This window comes from Lagopus muta (assembly GCF_023343835.1).
Source record: "Lagopus muta isolate bLagMut1 chromosome W unlocalized genomic scaffold, bLagMut1 primary SUPER_W_unloc_1, whole genome shotgun sequence".
NCBI lineage: Eukaryota > Metazoa > Chordata > Aves > Galliformes > Phasianidae > Lagopus > Lagopus muta.
The window spans coordinates 22,486-44,098 of record NW_026040168.1 but is presented as its reverse complement, the minus strand read 5'-3'; the positions used below and the strand labels follow the sequence as shown (position 1 = coordinate 44,098).

Genomic DNA, 21,613 nt, shown 5'->3' with positions numbered 1-21,613 from the left:
CAATGCTACGTTTTTTGGGGTTTTTTTTTTTAATGCTTTGTTTGTATGAAAAATGAAAAATGGAGAAGGGCAGCCGAATATCAAAGACAGCAGAAGCGCGACAATTGCCGTCTCGAGCATCACAAAGTCTTTTCCATTTGGGAAAGTTCCTGTGGGAGAAACTAATTCTCCACGTCGCAAAATCCGCGACTGAAAAGAAAGCGGAAGCGGCGGCAAAGCTTCGAGATGGGTTAAGAACAGGCTGACGAGCACCGGACAGCAATCATGCAGGTAGCGTTTGCTCGGCCTCGGGACAGGGCCGTACGACTGATGATATCTGGAAGCTTTCTTCCAACCTTATTCCTTTATAATTCTATGCCTGCCGCTTGTCGATGCTGCTGTTACGCGATAAAACCCACGCCCTTTCATTTGGAAGCTGGGGGAAGACGGCAAGGCCTCAAACACACGGCACATCCTATATTATCTTTGGGAGACGGAGACCCACCGTTTTAACTTGCAGGACCATTTCCATCAGTAAGACACGCGAGACAGAGATGATATCTCCGTGCTCCATCTTTATTGTGCAAATGCTGCGCAAAGCTTTTCATTACCCTCCACAGGCACCCACCAGAACCAATTCTATATCAACGGAGGCTAGACTGACGGGCGACACGTGAAATCCATTCGGTGGCGATCCGTACGCGTGCAGCAACTCCTGCGGTGCAAACGTCTTCCCCGGGAGGCTGGCCCAACTGACGGCCACCCAGAATACAGAGACGCGTGCGGTAGTCGGAAGGGCCTGAGGGGGGGTATCTCACAGCCATCCGGAATCCATCGGTCAGGCCCAGGTTAGCAGCACACTTCTCGCCAACAATCATCAAACGCCTGTGAAGCTGGAGGGGGAAATAACGTTACGTAACGTAGCGTGCTACAACACAAAGAAGAGCGGAGAGGGCAGGAAGCGAAGGAAGGTGAGCAAAGAACCATCCACAGAACACGGTGAACTAGTTCTTCGCCATTCAAGCGCTGCTCTTCAAATTACCGCCTTTCTGCAACTGACACATTCCAAGCAAAGTTACAAAGACGGATTATGCACAATGGGGGGAGGGGCAGCTATGGGAACTTGCCATCGTTTTTTTTCCTTCTTTTTTTTTTTTTAACCCCCTCCCCACCCCCAGCTAGACAGTGACGGACTACAAATCGGGCACAGTAGCCAGATTTGTCTCGGGGTTCCAGCCCCCCATTATATCTTCGGGCAACGTAAGTCATTCTGGCAGAAAAGAAAAACTCGACGTAGGCTTTGCGAGCCCACGCAAAAGCCATCCAACTTGACTTCTATAGCTGAAAATGAAACATCCAGCACCCCTCAGACAGCTTTCCCCTTCCTTGCCTCCGACCTGCTCAAAACCCCAAGCCCTCTTCTCCGCATTTGAGCAAGTACCACTGTCGGGAAACCCTGAAAACAGGCATCGGGCCATACTTCCAAACAGCACTGCATTTTGCACTACAAGCACGCACCCAGAAATGAGCATCGCTTTCTCTCGCTACCCTTAGTCAAAACGCTCAGCTCCGTCACAAGCTAGAGGCAAAAGACTACGGTGTCGGGAAACCCCAAATAGCCTACTGTGCCTCTTTGCAACATCTAGAGGAAACGAGGCCACGGGACAGCGCCTACTAAATTACGTACCACTTACAGGCACCGTTCGGTGTACAGAAAGCTTCCACGGTCTTTACAGGTGCGCCAGAATCTTCTGCTTCGGACAACCTCACAACGGCCTTGTCGCGAGCGGCTAGGAAAAAGCGTAGGAGCTTGCGTTGAAACATCACGGAACACAAGGCACTGGAGGAAGAAGAGTACGCGGTTAAAACGGGGTTGGCTCCGGAGAAAGGCAATAGCTTAAGCAGATCGCTACGCCCCACTGAACTCGTACCCCAAACGCAAGACAACACGGCGATTCTTCCTAAGTGATCTTTGAATTGGCAAAGTCCTCTCCCTTCTATCCACAAAACACGTTTTCACAGGCTCCTGCTGCTACGAGCACGGAGCGATTTTAAACCCAAACCAAACCACCTCCATTTGCGCTTATTTCACTCTCTTATTAAGACCCCGCTTAACCACTCAGGCGGCAAACGGTGGCTCACCATCCTTCAGTTATGGCCAAATATCGCCTTCCTATCCTACTTTTGACCAAGGCATTTACTAAGAACCTGGGGTTATCCCGACTGAGGCCGGGTTGACTCTCTGTCCTCAAGAACACCGCGTACTCAGGCGAAAGAACGTTCCGGATTAGCGCGGTGAGGCTGGCTCTACGTCAGACACTTCCAAATCGACGCAAAGGTTATCGCCTTGCACACGGGAATACCACCGACCTGTAGGAAACGGCCAACTAATCCCAATGGTCAACTAATTCTAATGGAACTAGCACGACTAGCAGCGCCAAAGGGCTGATAGATATCGCGCGCGGCAAGCGCCCGCGACTGCCACCAAGCGCTTCAGCGTCACACGCCCGCCTCTACACACGCGCGCACACCACACGGGGGCGCTGGGAAGCTAGGCGAGCCAGGCGGCACCAGCAAGCCAGTACGCGCCACGGCAGCCCCGTGGCACCGAAGGAGCGCCGGGTTTTAGAGGAGGCGCGGCAGTAGCGAGCATCAGCGGCCAGAAAGGCCCGTCCGCCCGCCCGGCGGCAACGTCGCCGCTCGCCCCGCCGCACTCGCCGGCACCGCAACGGGCGCTCGTTCCAGAGGGCGGGCGGGCGAGCGCGCTAGGGTGGGGGAGGGGTGGGAAGGGGGGGCAAGGGAAGAATCGCACAACGCACGGCAACGCCGCGGCTACCTCCTCGTCCACAACGGCTCCTCCTCTTCTCGCGGATAACGTTGGCGGAGAACTCCTGGCGGCCGACTTTTCCGAAGAGAGCGGCGCCACTGCGCCGGGCGGCCGGCGACCTAACCATCCCGCCGGCCATGACGGCGCGCGCTCGCTACAACACTCCCTCAGCCGCGAACCTCCCCCTCTCGGCTCGGCTCGGCTCGGCTCGGCCCGGCCCGGCCCTCGGCGGCGCTCATTGGGCCGACGGAGCGCCGCCGGCCGTTCGAGCGCCTCGGTTGGCTGTCTCGCGTGCCCTTTACGCTTGTCCCCGCCCTGTTGGCGGCTCCGCTCCCGTCGGCCCGGTGCTTATCGGGGCTCAGGGACTTTGCGCGCGCCTCCGGGCGCGCGGGGATGCGACGTGGGGGAGCGGGAGGGCGCCTCCGCGAAGGGAAGCTGTGCCCTGTAAGTGCGGCGCCCCTGCGGCGGCCAAACGAGGCCTGCAGAACAGGCCCCGGGTATTAGGGATTGCCCTTATCGGCTCCTCCTCAAACGCGCTGGGGGCTTTTTGGTGCCGATCCCTCCCGTCGAATGACCGCGTATTGGCCGGGCAGGCCAGGAGTGTGCCATCTTCGCAAGAAGGGACAGGCAACTCGGGAAGAGTGCAAGGATGTTGCTAGAATACGCAGGGAGAAAATTAGACGGGCAAAAGCCCAGCGAGACCTTAATGTGGCCACCGTTGCTCGAGACGATTAAAACATTGTTTTTATGAACATATTAATAGCAAGAGGAGGGCCAAGGAGAATCTCCCTGCTTTATTCGATGCGGTGGGGAACGTCACCACCAAGGAGGAGGAAAAGGCTGAAGTTCTCAATGCCCTCTTCACTTCTGTCTTTAACAGTCAGACCAGCTATCCTCAGGGTACTCAGCCCCCTGAGCTGGAAGACGGGGCCGCGGAGCGGAATAAACGCCCCTCAATTCCCAGTGCCTTCTTTACTTCTGTCTGTTCTGACTGTTGCACCTGTGCTGGACGTGCCCTTACGATGAGCAAGCCAAGGAGAGCCAGACAGTATATATACGTATGGAGTCTGCCGAAACTTTGTGCGCGCTATTCCCTTGTTGTGTTTTCCTTCCGCCTGTGATCGACCGAGAAAGAGAACCTGCACCCCCCACCCCCGCTGCCAACCAGACTCATGAAACATTGTGACACTGCGGTGGTAACAATCTCTGCGTTCCTGTAACAAATCCTCGCTTTTCTTTTCTGTCTTTTTGCTATTGCTTTCTTCGTCCCACCTCCCATCCCCAGGCCTAGCTAACCAAAACCTTTCACAATAAACTGGTTGGGCAAACAGTTGGCTCCTTTCTGAGTCTTAATCTCACGTCGGGTATACGCATATAACGAACCATCTCGCTACCGATAGCTGGAGCGAGACAGACGCCCACCTACAAGAAGGGTCGGATGGAGGATCCGGGGAACTACAGGCCTGTCAGCCTGACCTCGGTATTGAGGAAGCTCGTGGAGCAGATCACCCGGAGCGACATCACAGGGCGTGTGCGGGACAACCAGGGGACCGGGCCTAGCCAGCGCGGGTCCCTTAAAGACAGGTCCTGCTTGACCGACCCGATCTCCTTCTACGACCAGGTGACCCGCCTAGTGGATGAGGCAAAGGCTGTGGATGTCGTCTACCTAGACTTCAGTGAAGCCTTTGATTCTGTCTCCCACGGTATTCTCCCAGAGAAGATGGCAGCCCACGGCTTGGGCAGGCGTACTCTGCCGGGTAAAAACCTGGCTGGACGGCCGGGCCCAGAGAGTGGTGGTGAATGGAGTTCAGTCCAGCTGGCGGTGGTCGCCAGCGGTGTTCCCCAGGGGGCCAGCATTTGAGCCGGTCCTGTTCAATATCTTGGTTGGTGATCTGGACGAGGGGATTGAGCGCACTCTCAGGAAGGTTGCAGATGACACCATGTTGGGAGGAAGGGCTGATCTGCCTGAGGGTAGGAAGGCCCTACGCAGGGATCCGGATAGGCTGGATCGCTTGGCTGAGGCCAATTGTAGGAGCTTCAACGAGACCAAGCGCCAGGTCCCGCACTTTGCTCACAACAACCTCATGCAACGCTATGGGCTCGGGGAAGGGTGGCTGGAAAGCTGCACCGAGGAAACGGTTCTGGGGGCATTAGTCAACAGCCGCCTGAACACGAGCCAGCAGCGTGCCCAGGGGGCCAAGAAGGCCAACGGCATCCTGGCTTGGATCACAAATCGTGCAGTCAGCAGGACTAGGGAGGTGATCATCCCTCTGTACTCGGCCCGGGTGAGGCCGCACCTCGAGTACTGCGTTCAGTTTTGGGCCCCTCACTACAAGAAAGACGTTGAGGCTCCGGAGCGTGTCCAGAGGAGGAGGGCAACCAAGCTGGTGAAGGGACTGGAGCACAAGACCTATGGGTAGCGGCTGAGGGAGCTGGGATTGTTTTGTCTGGAGAAGGGGAGGCTCAGGGCAGAGAGAGAGACCTTATCGCCTCTTTACAACTACCCGAAAGGTGGTTGTAGCGAGGTGAGGGTTGGCCGCTTCTCCCAGGTAACTAGCGGTGGGACAAGAGGTAACGGCCGTCAGCTGCGCCGGGGGGGAGCTTCAGGTTGGATATTAGGAAAAACGTAACAAGTTGTTTCATTCCGCTTCTTCAAACGGTTTAATTCAGAGTCATTCACAGCTGCGATCGCCAGTCCCGCAAGCGGATCTACTGCTGACAAATCAAGATTCTTTGAGGAACGGCCACACAATAATTTCACTCGGCGAGTTTCAAGTATTCAACTTTTAATGCAAATATCTATTAGCATTTTGACACTCCCCCACTCCAGTCAGCCTTGAATGCAATCGCAATTCAACAAAGACTAAAGCAAAGCCAGAGGCCTAACAAAGCACGAGACGTGATTACACGTTAGAGCCTGACGGTGCCTGTAGTGCCCCTCCTTCCGGTTATGGAACAATGCTACGTTTTTTGGGTTTTTTTTTTTTAATGCTTTGTTTGTATGAAAAATGAAAAATGGAGAAGGGCAGCCGAATATCAAAGACAGCAGAAGCGCGACAATTGCCGTCTCGAGCATCACAAAGTCTTTTCCATTTGGGAAAGTTCCTGTGGGAGAAACTAATTCTCCACGTCGCAAAATCCGCGACTGAAAAGAAAGCGGAAGCGGCGGCAAAGCTTCGAGATGGGTTAAGAACAGGCTGACGAGCACCGGACAGCAATCATGCAGGTAGCGTTTGCTCGGCCTCGGGACAGGGCCGTACGACTGATGATATCTGGAAGCTTTCTTCCAACCTTATTCCTCTATAATTCTACGCCTGCCGCTTGTCGATGCTGCTGTTACGCGATAAAACCCACGCCCTTTCATTTGGAAGCTGGGGGAAGACGGCAAGGCCTCAAACACACGGCACATCCTATATTATCTTTGGGAGACGGAGACCCACCGTTTTAACTTGCAGGACCATTTCCATCAGTAAGACACGCGAGACAGAGATGATATCTCCGTGCTCCATCTTTATTGTGCAAATGCTGCGCAAAGCTTTTCATTACCCTCCACAGGCACCCACCAGAACCAATTCTATGTCAACGGAGGCTAGACTGACGGGCGACACGTGAAATCCATTCAGTGGCGATCCGTACGCGTGCAGCAACTCCTGCGGTGCAAACGTCTTCCCCGGGAGGCTGGCCCAACTGACGGCCACCCAGAATACAGAGACGCGTGCGGTAGTCGGAAGGGCCTGAGGGGGGGTATCTCACAGCCATCCGGAATCCATCGGTCAGGCCCAGGTTAGCAGCACACTTCTCGCCAACAATCATCAAACGCCTGTGAAGCTGGAGGGGGAAATAACGTTACGTAACGTAGCGTGCTACAACACAAAGAAGAGCGGAGAGGGCAGGAAGCGAAGGAAGGTGAGCAAAGAACCATCCACAGAACACGGTGAACTAGTTCTTCGCCATTCAAGCGCTGCTCTTCAAATTTCCGCCTTTCTGCAACTGACACATTCTAAGCAAAGTTACAAAGACCGATTATGCACAATGGGGGGAGGGGCAGCTATGGGAACTTGCCATCGTTTTTTTACTTCTTTTTCTTTTTTTTTAACCCCCTCCCCACCCCCAGCTAGACAGTGACGGACTACAAATCGGGCACAGTAGCCAGATTTGTCTCGGGGTTCCAGCCCCCCATTATATCTTCGGGCAACGTAAGTCATTCTGGCAGAAAAGAAAAACTCGACGTAGGCTTTGCGAGCCCACGCAAAAGCCATCCAACTTGACTTCTATAGCTGAAAATGAAACATCCAGCACCCCTCAGACAGCTTTCCCCTTCCTCGCCTCCGACCTGCTCAAAACCCCAAGCCCTCTTCTCCGCATTTGAGCAAGTACCACTGTCGGGAAACCCTGAAAACAGGCATCGGGCCATACTTCCAAACAGCACTGCATTTTGCACTACAAGCACGCACCCAGAAATGAGCATCGCTTTCTCTCGCTACCCTTAGTCAAAACGCTCAGCTCCGTCACAAGCTAGAGGCAAAAGACTACGGTGTCGGGAAACACCAAATAGCCTACTGTGCCTCTTTGCAACATCTAGAGGAAACGAGGCCACGGGACAGCGCCTACTAAATTACGTACCACTTACAGGCACCGTTCGGTGTACAGAAAGCTTCCACGGTCTTTACAGGTGCGCCAGAATCTTCTGCTTCGGACAACCTCACAACGGCCTTGTCGCGAGCGGCTAGGAAAAAGCATAGGAGCTTGCGTTGAAACATCACGGAACACAAGGCACTGGAGGAAGAAGAGTACGCGGTTAAAACGGGGTTGGCTCCGGAGAAAGGCAATAGCTTAAGCAGATCGCTACGCCCCACTGAACTCGTACCCCAAACGCAAGACAACACGGCGATTCTTCCTAAGTGATCTTTGAATTGGCAAAGTCCTCTCCCTTCTATCCACAAAACACGTTTTCACAGGCTCCTGCTGCTACGAGCACGGAGCGATTTTAAACCCAAACCAAACCACCTCCATTTGCGCTTATTTCACTCTCTTATTAAGACCCCGCTTAACCACTCAGGCGGCAAACGGTGGCTCACCATCCTTCAGTTATGGCCAAATATCGCCTTCCTATCCTACTTTTGACCAAGGCATTTACTAAGAACCTGGGGTTATCCCGACTGAGGCCGGGTTGACTCTCTGTCCTCAAGAACACCGCGTACTCAGGCGAAAGAACGTTCCGGATTAGTGCGGTGAGGCTGGCTCTACGTCAGACACTTCCAAATCGACGCAAAGGTTATCGCCTTGCACACGGGAATACCACCGACCTGTAGGAAACGGCCAACTAATCCCAATGGTCAACTAATTCTAATGCAACTAGCACGACTAGCAGCGCCAAAGGGCTGATAGATATCGCGCGCGGCAAGCGCCCGCGACTGCCACCAAGCGCTTCAGCGTCACACGCCCGCCTCTACACACGCGCGCACACCACACGGGGGCGCTGGGAAGCTAGGCGAGCCAGGCGGCACCAGCAAGCCAGTACGCGCCACGGCAGCCCCGTGGCACCGAAGGAGCGCCGGGTTTTAGAGGAGGCGCGGCAGTAGCGAGCATCAGCGGCCAGAAAGGCCCGTCCGCCCGCCCGGCGGCAACGTCGCCGCTCGCCCCGCCGCACTCGCCGGCACCGCAACGGGCGCTCGTTCCAGAGGGCGGGCGGGCGAGCGCGCTAGGGTGGGGGAGGGGTGGGAAGGGGGGGCAAGGGAAGAATCGCACAACGCACGGCAACGCCGCGGCTACCTCCTCGTCCACAACGGCTCCTCCTCTTCTCGCGGATAACGTTGGCGGAGAACTCCTGGCGGCCGACTTTTCCGAAGAGAGCGGCGCCACTGCGCCGGGCGGCCGGCGACCTAACCATCCCGCCGGCCATGACGGCGCGCGCTCGCTACAACACTCCCTCAGCCGCGAACCTCCCCCTCTCGGCTCGGCTCGGCTCGGCTCGGCCCGGCCCGGCCCTCGGCGGCGCTCATTGGGCCGACGGAGCGCCGCCGGCCGTTCGAGCGCCTCGGTTGGCTGTCTCGCGTGCCCTTTACGCTTGTCCCCGCCCTGTTGGCGGCTCCGCTCCCGTCGGCCCGGTGCTTATCGGGGCTCAGGGACTTTGCGCGCGCCTCCGGGCGCGCGGGGATGCGACGTGGGGGAGCGGGAGGGCGCCTCCGCGAAGGGAAGCTGTGCCCTGTAAGTGCGGCGCCCCTGCGGCGGCCAAACGAGGCCTGCAGAACAGGCCCCGGGTATTAGGGATTGCCCTTATCGGCTCCTCCTCAAACGCGCTGGGGGCTTTTTGGTGCCGATCCCTCCCGTCGAATGACCGCGTATTGGCCGGGCAGGCCAGGAGTGTGCCATCTTCGCAAGAAGGGACAGGCAACTCGGGAAGAGTGCAAGGATGTTGCTAGAATACGCAGGGAGAAAATTAGACGGGCAAAAGCCCAGCGAGACCTTAATGTGGCCACCGTTGCTCGAGACGATTAAAACATTGTTTTTATGAACATATTAATAGCAAGAGGAGGGCCAAGGAGAATCTCCCTGCTTTATTCGATGCGGTGGGGAACGTCACCACCAAGGAGGAGGAAAAGGCTGAAGTTCTCAATGCCCTCTTCACTTCTGTCTTTAACAGTCAGACCAGCTATCCTCAGGGTACTCAGCCCCCTGAGCTGGAAGACGGGGCCGCGGAGCGGAATAAACGCCCCTCAATTCCCAGTGCCTTCTTTACTTCTGTCTGTTCTGACTGTTGCACCTGTGCTGGACGTGCCCTTACGATGAGCAAGCCAAGGAGAGCCAGACAGTATATATACGTATGGAGTCTGCCGAAACTTTGTGCGCGCTATTCCCTTGTTGTGTTTTCCTTCCGCCTGTGATCGACCGAGAAAGAGAACCTGCACCCCCCACCCCCGCTGCCAACCAGACTCATGAAACATTGTGACACTGCGGTGGTAACAATCTCTGCGTTCCTGTAACAAATCCTCGCTTTTCTTTTCTGTCTTTTTGCTATTGCTTTCTTCGTCCCACCTCCCATCCCCAGGCCTAGCTAACCAAAACCTTTCACAATAAACTGGTTGGGCAAACAGTTGGCTCCTTTCTGAGTCTTAATCTCACGTCGGGTATACGCATATAACGAACCATCTCGCTACCGATAGCTGGAGCGAGACAGACGCCCACCTACAAGAAGGGTCGGATGGAGGATCCGGGGAACTACAGGCCTGTCAGCCTGACCTCGGTATTGAGGAAGCTCGTGGAGCAGATCACCCGGAGCGACATCACAGGGCGTGTGCGGGACAACCAGGGGACCGGGCCTAGCCAGCGCGGGTCCCTTAAAGACAGGTCCTGCTTGACCGACCCGATCTCCTTCTACGACCAGGTGACCCGCCTAGTGGATGAGGCAAAGGCTGTGGATGTCGTCTACCTAGACTTCAGTGAAGCCTTTGATTCTGTCTCCCACGGTATTCTCCCAGAGAAGATGGCAGCCCACGGCTTGGGCAGGCGTACTCTGCCGGGTAAAAACCTGGCTGGACGGCCGGGCCCAGAGAGTGGTGGTGAATGGAGTTCAGTCCAGCTGGCGGTGGTCGCCAGCGGTGTTCCCCAGGGGGCCAGCATTTGAGCCGGTCCTGTTCAATATCTTGGTTGGTGATCTGGACGAGGGGATTGAGCGCACTCTCAGGAAGGTTGCAGATGACACCATGTTGGGAGGAAGGGCTGATCTGCCTGAGGGTAGGAAGGCCCTACGCAGGGATCCGGATAGGCTGGATCGCTTGGCTGAGGACAATTGTAGGAGCTTCAACGAGACCAAGCGCCAGGTCCCGCACTTTGCTCACAACAACCTCATGCAACGCTATGGGCTCGGGGAAGGGTGGCTGGAAAGCTGCACCGAGGAAACGGTTCTGGGGGCATTAGTCAACAGCCGCCTGAACACGAGCCAGCAGCGTGCCCAGGGGGCCAAGAAGGCCAACGGCATCCTGGCTTGGATCACAAATCGTGCAGTCAGCAGGACTAGGGAGGTGATCATCCCTCTGTACTCGGCCCGGGTGAGGCCGCACCTCGAGTACTGCGTTCAGTTTTGGGCCCCTCACTACAAGAAAGACGTTGAGGCTCCGGAGCGTGTCCAGAGGAGGAGGGCAACCAAGCTGGTGAAGGGACTGGAGCACAAGACCTATGGGTAGCGGCTGAGGGAGCTGGGATTGTTTTGTCTGGAGAAGGGGAGGCTCAGGGCAGAGAGAGAGACCTTATCGCCTCTTTACAACTACCCGAAAGGTGGTTGTAGCGAGGTGAGGGTTGGCCGCTTCTCCCAGGTAACTAGCGGTGGGACAAGAGGTAACGGCCGTCAGCTGCGCCGGGGGGGAGCTTCAGGTTGGATATTAGGAAAAACGTAACAAGTTGTTTCATTCCGCTTCTTCAAACGGTTTAATTCAGAGTCATTCACAGCTGCGATCGCCAGTCCCGCAAGCGGATCTACTGCTGACAAATCAAGATTCTTTGAGGAACGGCCACACAATAATTTCACTCGGCGAGTTTCAAGTATTCAACTTTTAATGCAAATATCTATTAGCATTTTGACACTCCCCCACTCCAGTCAGCCTTGAATGCAATCGCAATTCAACAAAGACTAAAGCAAAGCCAGAGGCCTAACAAAGCACGAGACGTGATTACACGTTAGAGCCTGACGGTGCCTGTAGTGCCCCTCCTTCCGGTTATGGAACAATGCTACGTTTTTTGGGGTTTTTTTTTTTAATGCTTTGTTTGTATGAAAAATGAAAAATGGAGAAGGGCAGCCGAATATCAAAGACAGCAGAAGCGCGACAATTGCCGTCTCGAGCATCACAAAGTCTTTTCCATTTGGGAAAGTTCCTGTGGGAGAAACTAATTCTCCACGTCGCAAAATCCGCGACTGAAAAGAAAGCGGAAGCGGCGGCAAAGCTTCGAGATGGGTTAAGAACAGGCTGACGAGCACCGGACAGCAATCATGCAGGTAGCGTTTGCTCGGCCTCGGGACAGGGCCGTACGACTGATGATATCTGGAAGCTTTCTTCCAACCTTATTCCTCTATAATTCTACGCCTGCCGCTTGTCGATGCTGCTGTTACGCGATAAAACCCACGCCCTTTCATTTGGAAGCTGGGGGAAGACGGCAAGGCCTCAAACACACGGCACATCCTATATTATCTTTGGGAGACGGAGACCCACCGTTTTAACTTGCAGGACCATTTCCATCAGTAAGACACGCGAGACAGAGATGATATCTCCGTGCTCCATCTTTATTGTGCAAATGCTGCGCAAAGCTTTTCATTACCCTCCACAGGCACCCACCAGAACCAATTCTATGTCAACGGAGGCTAGACTGACGGGCGACACGTGAAATCCATTCGGTGGCGATCCGTACGCGTGCAGCAACTCCTGCGGTGCAAACGTCTTCCCCGGGAGGCTGGCCCAACTGACGGCCACCCAGAATACAGAGACGCGTGCGGTAGTCGGAAGGGCCTGAGGGGGGGTATCTCACAGCCATCCGGAATCCATCGGTCAGGCCCAGGTTAGCAGCACACTTCTCGCCAACAATCATCAAACGCCTGTGAAGCTGGAGGGGGAAATAACGTTACGTAACGTAGCGTGCTACAACACAAAGAAGAGCGGAGAGGGCAGGAAGCGAAGGAAGGTGAGCAAAGAACCATCCACAGAACACGGTGAACTAGTTCTTCGCCATTCAAGCGCTGCTCTTCAAATTTCCGCCTTTCTGCAACTGACACATTCTAAGCAAAGTTACAAAGACCGATTATGCACAATGGGGGGAGGGGCAGCTATGGGAACTTGCCATCGTTTTTTTACTTCTTTTTCTTTTTTTTTAACCCCCTCCCCACCCCCAGCTAGACAGTGACGGACTACAAATCGGGCACAGTAGCCAGATTTGTCTCGGGGTTCCAGCCCCCCATTATATCTTCGGGCAACGTAAGTCATTCTGGCAGAAAAGAAAAACTCGACGTAGGCTTTGCGAGCCCACGCAAAAGCCATCCAACTTGACTTCTATAGCTGAAAATGAAACATCCAGCACCCCTCAGACAGCTTTCCCCTTCCTCGCCTCCGACCTGCTCAAAACCCCAAGCCCTCTTCTCCGCATTTGAGCAAGTACCACTGTCGGGAAACCCTGAAAACAGGCATCGGGCCATACTTCCAAACAGCACTGCATTTTGCACTACAAGCACGCACCCAGAAATGAGCATCGCTTTCTCTCGCTACCCTTAGTCAAAACGCTCAGCTCCGTCACAAGCTAGAGGCAAAAGACTACGGTGTCGGGAAACCCCAAATAGCCTACTGTGCCTCTTTGCAACATCTAGAGGAAACGAGGCCACGGGACAGCGCCTACTAAATTACGTACCACTTACAGGCACCGTTCGGTGTACAGAAAGCTTCCACGGTCTTTACAGGTGCGCCAGAATCTTCTGCTTCGGACAACCTCACAACGGCCTTGTCGCGAGCGGCTAGGAAAAAGCATAGGAGCTTGCGTTGAAACATCACGGAACACAAGGCACTGGAGGAAGAAGAGTACGCGGTTAAAACGGGGTTGGCTCCGGAGAAAGGCAATAGCTTAAGCAGATCGCTACGCCCCACTGAACTCGTACCCCAAACGCAAGACAACACGGCGATTCTTCCTAAGTGATCTTTGAATTGGCAAAGTCCTCTCCCTTCTATCCACAAAACACGTTTTCACAGGCTCCTGCTGCTACGAGCACGGAGCGATTTTAAACCCAAACCAAACCACCTCCATTTGCGCTTATTTCACTCTCTTATTAAGACCCCGCTTAACCACTCAGGCGGCAAACGGTGGCTCACCATCCTTCAGTTATGGCCAAATATCGCCTTCCTATCCTACTTTTGACCAAGGCATTTACTAAGAACCTGGGGTTATCCCGACTGAGGCCGGGTTGACTCTCTGTCCTCAAGAACACCGCGTACTCAGGCGAAAGAACGTTCCGGATTAGTGCGGTGAGGCTGGCTCTACGTCAGACACTTCCAAATCGACGCAAAGGTTATCGCCTTGCACACGGGAATACCACCGACCTGTAGGAAACGGCCAACTAATCCCAATGGTCAACTAATTCTAATGCAACTAGCACGACTAGCAGCGCCAAAGGGCTGATAGATATCGCGCGCGGCAAGCGCCCGCGACTGCCACCAAGCGCTTCAGCGTCACACGCCCGCCTCTACACACGCGCGCACACCACACGGGGGCGCTGGGAAGCTAGGCGAGCCAGGCGGCACCAGCAAGCCAGTACGCGCCACGGCAGCCCCGTGGCACCGAAGGAGCGCCGGGTTTTAGAGGAGGCGCGGCAGTAGCGAGCATCAGCGGCCAGAAAGGCCCGTCCGCCCGCCCGGCGGCAACGTCGCCGCTCGCCCCGCCGCACTCGCCGGCACCGCAACGGGCGCTCGTTCCAGAGGGCGGGCGGGCGAGCGCGCTAGGGTGGGGGAGGGGTGGGAAGGGGGGGCAAGGGAAGAATCGCACAACGCACGGCAACGCCGCGGCTACCTCCTCGTCCACAACGGCTCCTCCTCTTCTCGCGGATAACGTTGGCGGAGAACTCCTGGCGGCCGACTTTTCCGAAGAGAGCGGCGCCACTGCGCCGGGCGGCCGGCGACCTAACCATCCCGCCGGCCATGACGGCGCGCGCTCGCTACAACACTCCCTCAGCCGCGAACCTCCCCCTCTCGGCTCGGCTCGGCTCGGCTCGGCCCGGCCCGGCCCTCGGCGGCGCTCATTGGGCCGACGGAGCGCCGCCGGCCGTTCGAGCGCCTCGGTTGGCTGTCTCGCGTGCCCTTTACGCTTGTCCCCGCCCTGTTGGCGGCTCCGCTCCCGTCGGCCCGGTGCTTATCGGGGCTCAGGGACTTTGCGCGCGCCTCCGGGCGCGCGGGGATGCGACGTGGGGGAGCGGGAGGGCGCCTCCGCGAAGGGAAGCTGTGCCCTGTAAGTGCGGCGCCCCTGCGGCGGCCAAACGAGGCCTGCAGAACAGGCCCCGGGTATTAGGGATTGCCCTTATCGGCTCCTCCTCAAACGCGCTGGGGGCTTTTTGGTGCCGATCCCTCCCGTCGAATGACCGCGTATTGGCCGGGCAGGCCAGGAGTGTGCCATCTTCGCAAGAAGGGACAGGCAACTCGGGAAGAGTGCAAGGATGTTGCTAGAATACGCAGGGAGAAAATTAGACGGGCAAAAGCCCAGCGAGACCTTAATGTGGCCACCGTTGCTCGAGACGATTAAAACATTGTTTTTATGAACATATTAATAGCAAGAGGAGGGCCAAGGAGAATCTCCCTGCTTTATTCGATGCGGTGGGGAACGTCACCACCAAGGAGGAGGAAAAGGCTGAAGTTCTCAATGCCCTCTTCACTTCTGTCTTTAACAGTCAGACCAGCTATCCTCAGGGTACTCAGCCCCCTGAGCTGGAAGACGGGGCCGCGGAGCGGAATAAACGCCCCTCAATTCCCAGTGCCTTCTTTACTTCTGTCTGTTCTGACTGTTGCACCTGTGCTGGACGTGCCCTTACGATGAGCAAGCCAAGGAGAGCCAGACAGTATATATACGTATGGAGTCTGCCGAAACTTTGTGCGCGCTATTCCCTTGTTGTGTTTTCCTTCCGCCTGTGATCGACCGAGAAAGAGAACCTGCACCCCCCACCCCCGCTGCCAACCAGACTCATGAAACATTGTGACACTGCGGTGGTAACAATCTCTGCGTTCCTGTAACAAATCCTCGCTTTTCTTTTCTGTCTTTTTGCTATTGCTTTCTTCGTCCCACCTCCCATCCCCAGGCCTAGCTAACCAAAACCTTTCACAATAAACTGGTTGGGCAAACAGTTGGCTCCTTTCTGAGTCTTAATCTCACGTCGGGTATACGCATATAACGAACCATCTCGCTACCGATAGCTGGAGCGAGACAGACGCCCACCTACAAGAAGGGTCGGATGGAGGATCCGGGGAACTACAGGCCTGTCAGCCTGACCTCGGTATTGAGGAAGCTCGTGGAGCAGATCACCCGGAGCGACATCACAGGGCGTGTGCGGGACAACCAGGGGACCGGGCCTAGCCAGCGCGGGTCCCTTAAAGACAGGTCCTGCTTGACCGACCCGATCTCCTTCTACGACCAGGTGACCCGCCTAGTGGATGAGGCAAAGGCTGTGGATGTCGTCTACCTAGACTTCAGTGAAGCCTTTGATTCTGTCTCCCACGGTATTCTCCCAGAGAAGATGGCAGCCCACGGCTTGGGCAGGCGTACTCTGCCGGGTAAAAACCTGGCTGGACGGCCGGGCCCAGAGAGTGGTGGTGAATGGAGTTCAGTCCAGCTGGCGGTGGTCGCCAGCGGTGTTCCCCAGGGGGCCAGCATTTGAGCCGGTCCTGTTCAATATCTTGGTTGGTGATCTGGACGAGGGGATTGAGCGCACTCTCAGGAAGGTTGCAGATGACACCATGTTGGGAGGAAGGGCTGATCTGCCTGAGGGTAGGAAGGCCCTACGCAGGGATCCGGATAGGCTGGATCGCTTGGCTGAGGACAATTGTAGGAGCTTCAACGAGACCAAGCGCCAGGTCCCGCACTTTGCTCACAACAACCTCATGCAACGCTATGGGCTCGGGGAAGGGTGGCTGGAAAGCTGCACCGAGGAAACGGTTCTGGGGGCATTAGTCAACAGCCGCCTGAACACGAGCCAGCAGCGTGCCCAGGGGGCCAAGAAGGCCAACGGCATCCTGGCTTGGATCACAAATCGTGCAGTCAGCAGGACTAGGGAGGTGATCATCCCTCTGTACTCGGCCCGGGTGAGGCCGCACCTCGAGTACTGCGTTCAGTTTTGGGCCCCTCACTACAAGAAAGACGTTGAGGCTCCGGAGCGTGTCCAGAGGAGGAGGGCAACCAAGCTGGTGAAGGGACTGGAGCACAAGACCTATGGGTAGCGGCTGAGGGAGCTGGGATTGTTTTGTCTGGAGAAGGGGAGGCTCAGGGCAGAGAGAGAGACCTTATCGCCTCTTTACAACTACCCGAAAGGTGGTTGTAGCGAGGTGAGGGTTGGCCGCTTCTCCCAGGTAACTAGCGGTGGGACAAGAGGTAACGGCCGTCAGCTGCGCCGGGGGGGAGCTTCAGGTTGGATATTAGGAAAAACGTAACAAGTTGTTTCATTCCGCTTCTTCAAACGGTTTAATTCAGAGTCATTCACAGCTGCGATCGCCAGTCCCGCAAGCGGATCTACTGCTGACAAATCAAGATTCTTTGAGGAACGGCCACACAATAATTTCACTCGGCGAGTTTCAAGTATTCAACTTTTAATGCAAATATCTATTAGCATTTTGACACTCCCCCACTCCAGTCAGCCTTGAATGCAATCGCAATTCAACAAAGACTAAAGCAAAGCCAGAGGCCTAACAAAGCACGAGACGTGATTACACGTTAGAGCCTGACGGTGCCTGTAGTGCCCCTCCTTCCGGTTATGGAACAATGCTACGTTTTTTGGGGTTTTTTTTTTTAATGCTTTGTTTGTATGAAAAATGAAAAATGGAGAAGGGCAGCCGAATATCAAAGACAGCAGAAGCGCGACAATTGCCGTCTCGAGCATCACAAAGTCTTTTCCATTTGGGAAAGTTCCTGTGGGAGAAACTAATTCTCCACGTCGCAAAATCCGCGACTGAAAAGAAAGCGGAAGCGGCGGCAAAGCTTCGAGATGGGTTAAGAACAGGCTGACGAGCACCGGACAGCAATCATGCAGGTAGCGTTTGCTCGGCCTCGGGACAGGGCCGTACGACTGATGATATCTGGAAGCTTTCTTCCAACCTTATTCCTCTATAATTCTACGCCTGCCGCTTGTCGATGCTGCTGTTACGCGATAAAACCCACGCCCTTTCATTTGGAAGCTGGGGGAAGACGGCAAGGCCTCAAACACACGGCACATCCTATATTATCTTTGGGAGACGGAGACCCACCGTTTTAACTTGCAGGACCATTTCCATCAGTAAGACACGCGAGACAGAGATGATATCTCCGTGCTCCATCTTTATTGTGCAAATGCTGCGCAAAGCTTTTCATTACCCTCCACAGGCACCCACCAGAACCAATTCTATGTCAACGGAGGCTAGACTGACGGGCGACACGTGAAATCCATTCGGTGGCGATCCGTACGCGTGCAGCAACTCCTGCGGTGCAAACGTCTTCCCCGGGAGGCTGGCCCAACTGACGGCCACCCAGAATACAGAGACGCGTGCGGTAGTCGGAAGGGCCTGAGGGGGGGTATCTCACAGCCATCCGGAATCCATCGGTCAGGCCCAGGTTAGCAGCACACTTCTCGCCAACAATCATCAAACGCCTGTGAAGCTGGAGGGGGAAATAACGTTACGTAACGTAGCGTGCTACAACACACAGAAGAGCGGAGAGGGCAGGAAGCGAAGGAAGGTGAGCAAAGAAACATCCACAGAACGCGGTGAACTAGTTCTTCGCCATTCAAGCGCTGCTCTTCAAATTTCCGCCTTTCTGCAACTGACACATTCTAAGCAAAGTTACAAAGACCGATTATGCACAATGGGGGGAGGGGCAGCTATGGGAACTTGCCATCGTTTTTTTTCCTTCTTTTTTTTTTTTTAACCCCCTCCCCACCCCCAGCTAGACAGTGACGGACTACAAATCGGGCACAGTAGCCAGATTTGTCTCGGGGTTCCAGCCCCCCATTATATCTTCGGGCAACGTAAGTCATTCTGGCAGAAAAGAAAAACTCGACGTAGGCTTTGCGAGCCCACGCAAAAGCCATCCAACTTGACTTCTATAGCTGAAAATGAAACATCCAGCACCCCTCAGACAGCTTTCCCCTTCCTCGCCTCCGACCTGCTCAAAACCCCAAGCCCTCTTCTCCGCATTTGAGCAAGTACCACTGTCGGGAAACCCTGAAAACAGGCATCGGGCCATACTTCCAAACAGCACTGCATTTTGCACTACAAGCACGCACCCAGAAATGAGCATCGCTTTCTCTCGCTACCCTTAGTCAAAACGCTCAGCTCCGTCACAAGCTAGAGGCAAAAGACTACGGTGTCGGGAAACCCCAAATAGCCTACTGTGCCTCTTTGCAACATCTAGAGGAAACGAGGCCACGGGACAGCGCCTACTAAATTACGTACCACTTACAGGCACCGTTCGGTGTACAGAAAGCTTCCACGGTCTTTACAGGTGCGCCAGAATCTTCTGCTTCGGACAACCTCACAACGGCCTTGTCGCGAGCGGCTAGGAAAAAGCGTAGGAGCTTGCGTTGAAACATCACGGAACACAAGGCACTGGAGGAAGAAGAGTACGCGGTTAAAACGGGGTTGGCTCCGGAGAAAGGCAATAGCTTAAGCAGATCGCTACGCCCCACTGAACTCGTACCCCAAACGCAAGACAACACGGCGATTCTTCCTAAGTGATCTTTGAATTGGCAAAGTCCTCTCCCTTCTATCCACAAAACACGTTTTCACAGGCTCCTGCTGCTACGAGCACGGAGCGATTTTAAACCCAAACCAAACCACCTCCATTTGCGCTTATTTCACTCTCTTATTAAGACCCCGCTTAACCACTCAGGCGGCAAACGGTGGCTCACCATCCTTCAGTTATGGCCAAATATCGCCTTCCTATCCTACTTTTGACCAAGGCATTTACTAAGAACCTGGGGTTATCCCGACTGAGGCCGGGTTGACTCTCTGTCCTCAAGAACACCGCGTACTCAGGCGAAAGAACGTTCCGGATTAGCGCGGTGAGGCTGGCTCTACGTCAGACACTTCCAAATCGACGCAAAGGTTATCGCCTTGCACACGGGAATACCACCGACCTGTAGGAAACGGCCAACTAATCCCAATGGTCAACTAATTCTAATGGAACTAGCACGACTAGCAGCGCCAAAGGGCTGATAGATATCGCGCGCGGCAAGCGCCCGCGACTGCCACCAAGCGCTTCAGCGTCACACGCCCGCCTCTACACACGCGCGCACACCACACGGGGGCGCTGGGAAGCTAGGCGAGCCAGGCGGCACCAGCAAGCCAGTACGCGCCACGGCAGCCCCGTGGCACCGAAGGAGCGCCGGGTTTTAGAGGAGGCGCGGCAGTAGCGAGCATCAGCGGCCAGAAAGGCCCGTCCGCCCGCCCGGCGGCAACGTCGCCGCTCGCCCCGCCGCACTCGCCGGCACCGCAACGGGCGCTCGTTCCAGAGGGCGGGCGGGCGAGCGCGCTAGGGTGGGGGAGGGGTGGGAAGGGGGGGCAAGGGAAGAATCGCACAACGCACGGCAACGCCGCGGCTACCTCCTCGTCCACAACGGCTCCTCCTCTTCTCGCGGATAACGTTGGCGGAGAACTCCTGGCGGCCGACTTTTCCGAAGAGAGCGGCGCCACTGCGCCGGGCGGCCGGCGACCTAACCATCCCGCCGGCCATGACGGCGCGCGCTCGCTACAACACTCCCTCAGCCGCGAACCTCCCCCTCTCGGCTCGGCTCGGCTCGGCTCGGCCCGGCCCGGCCCTCGGCGGCGCTCATTGGGCCGACGGAGCGCCGCCGGCCGTTCGAGCGCCTCGGACTGACGGCCACCCAGAATACTTTTCTGTGTAAAGTTCTTCTGTGAGAAATTAATCACGACTTGCAGTGTTAAGGTGACAGATCTAGCTCTTCCTTAATATCTATCTGGCCAGTGTCAAAAGGGTCATCAGGAGCTCCAGGAGTGGAGGGGGCTAGGACCTCCCTCTGCGTTAATGATGTTGGACCTGATGGTTCCGCAGGTGAGCCTGATGGGAATGCAGGGGGTTCTTCATCCTTGGATCCTTCCCAGACTGTCTATTGTGTGCCTGTATTACTTTTTAAGTCTTCAAAAATTTTTTCTGTATTTTTTTACCAACCCTTACACCATCCCATCAACTCTGGTGGATGCGTCCCACATTTTTACGAAGGTATTTTTTGATTCAGTGGTCATTTTGCTCCCCATGGCATACCATCTCTTACCTTTGTTGGAAATATCCAAGTAATTTTTGTCAGGACCGTTTCTCTGATAAAAGGAGATTTTATTCGTGATTGCAATGGCAGGCATCCTGCAAGCAGGAGCGTGCCTACGTACACAACATGACAGCCTTTTTCTCCCTTTCTACAAGCAGAAAAAAGGGCTGTATGTGTAATGCTGGGTACCCATTGTTGCACCTTCATCCCAATAACACAGTTCTGGATTACGTAATAACTAAGGCGTTGCAAGGGCTTGCCACCCTTGTCAATGAATTGTCAGAAAAATCATGAATAGATACTTCTATCACTGCATGGTTGGAGTCCTGGTTTGGTGAATTGAAAGGGGTGAGTGTATCCACATTTACTTCTGTGAGAATCAAGTGTTGTTTCTGCATTAGAATTGTATAATATTATTTTTATTTTATGATCTCCGCTATCATAATTCCCAGGAACACACTCTGTATATATGTGTATATATGTACATTTTGTCATACACACTGCAAGAATATCCTGCACGAGAGCAAACCAGAGAACAAGTCATGGCATGCCCGAGGAAGCGCCTGACATTGGGAAGGCCTGATATCATCCCCCAGTTCTCTCTGTTTAACGATGATGACTTTAAAGAAAATCACCATATCAAAGCAAGGAGAGCACCGAGACATCTTGGAGACAACAGGATGACTACCAACTGGCACCAGATAACAAATAAATTAACAAGTAAATAGCAAATGTAAACCTTCTGATAAGACTGTGAACCTTGTGGGAATCAAGTGTTGTTTCTGCATTAGAATTGTATAATATTATTTTTATTTTATGATCTCCGCTAT

At 54.9% G+C, this 21,613-nt stretch overlaps 1 protein-coding gene across 1 annotated transcript; it reads right to left on the bottom strand.

Moving 5' to 3' along the window:
* Window positions 1-17,020: 17,020 nt before the first annotated feature.
* LOC125687576 (adenosine 5'-monophosphoramidase HINT1-like) lies at window positions 17,021-20,233 on the bottom strand. The gene is given in 4 exon segments (XM_048932773.1): window positions 17,021-18,160; window positions 19,002-19,107; window positions 20,104-20,132; window positions 20,135-20,233. Coding segments are annotated over 4 exon segments (483 nt in total). The 3' UTR covers window positions 17,021-17,911.
* Between the last annotated feature and the right edge of the window lie 1,380 nt (window positions 20,234-21,613).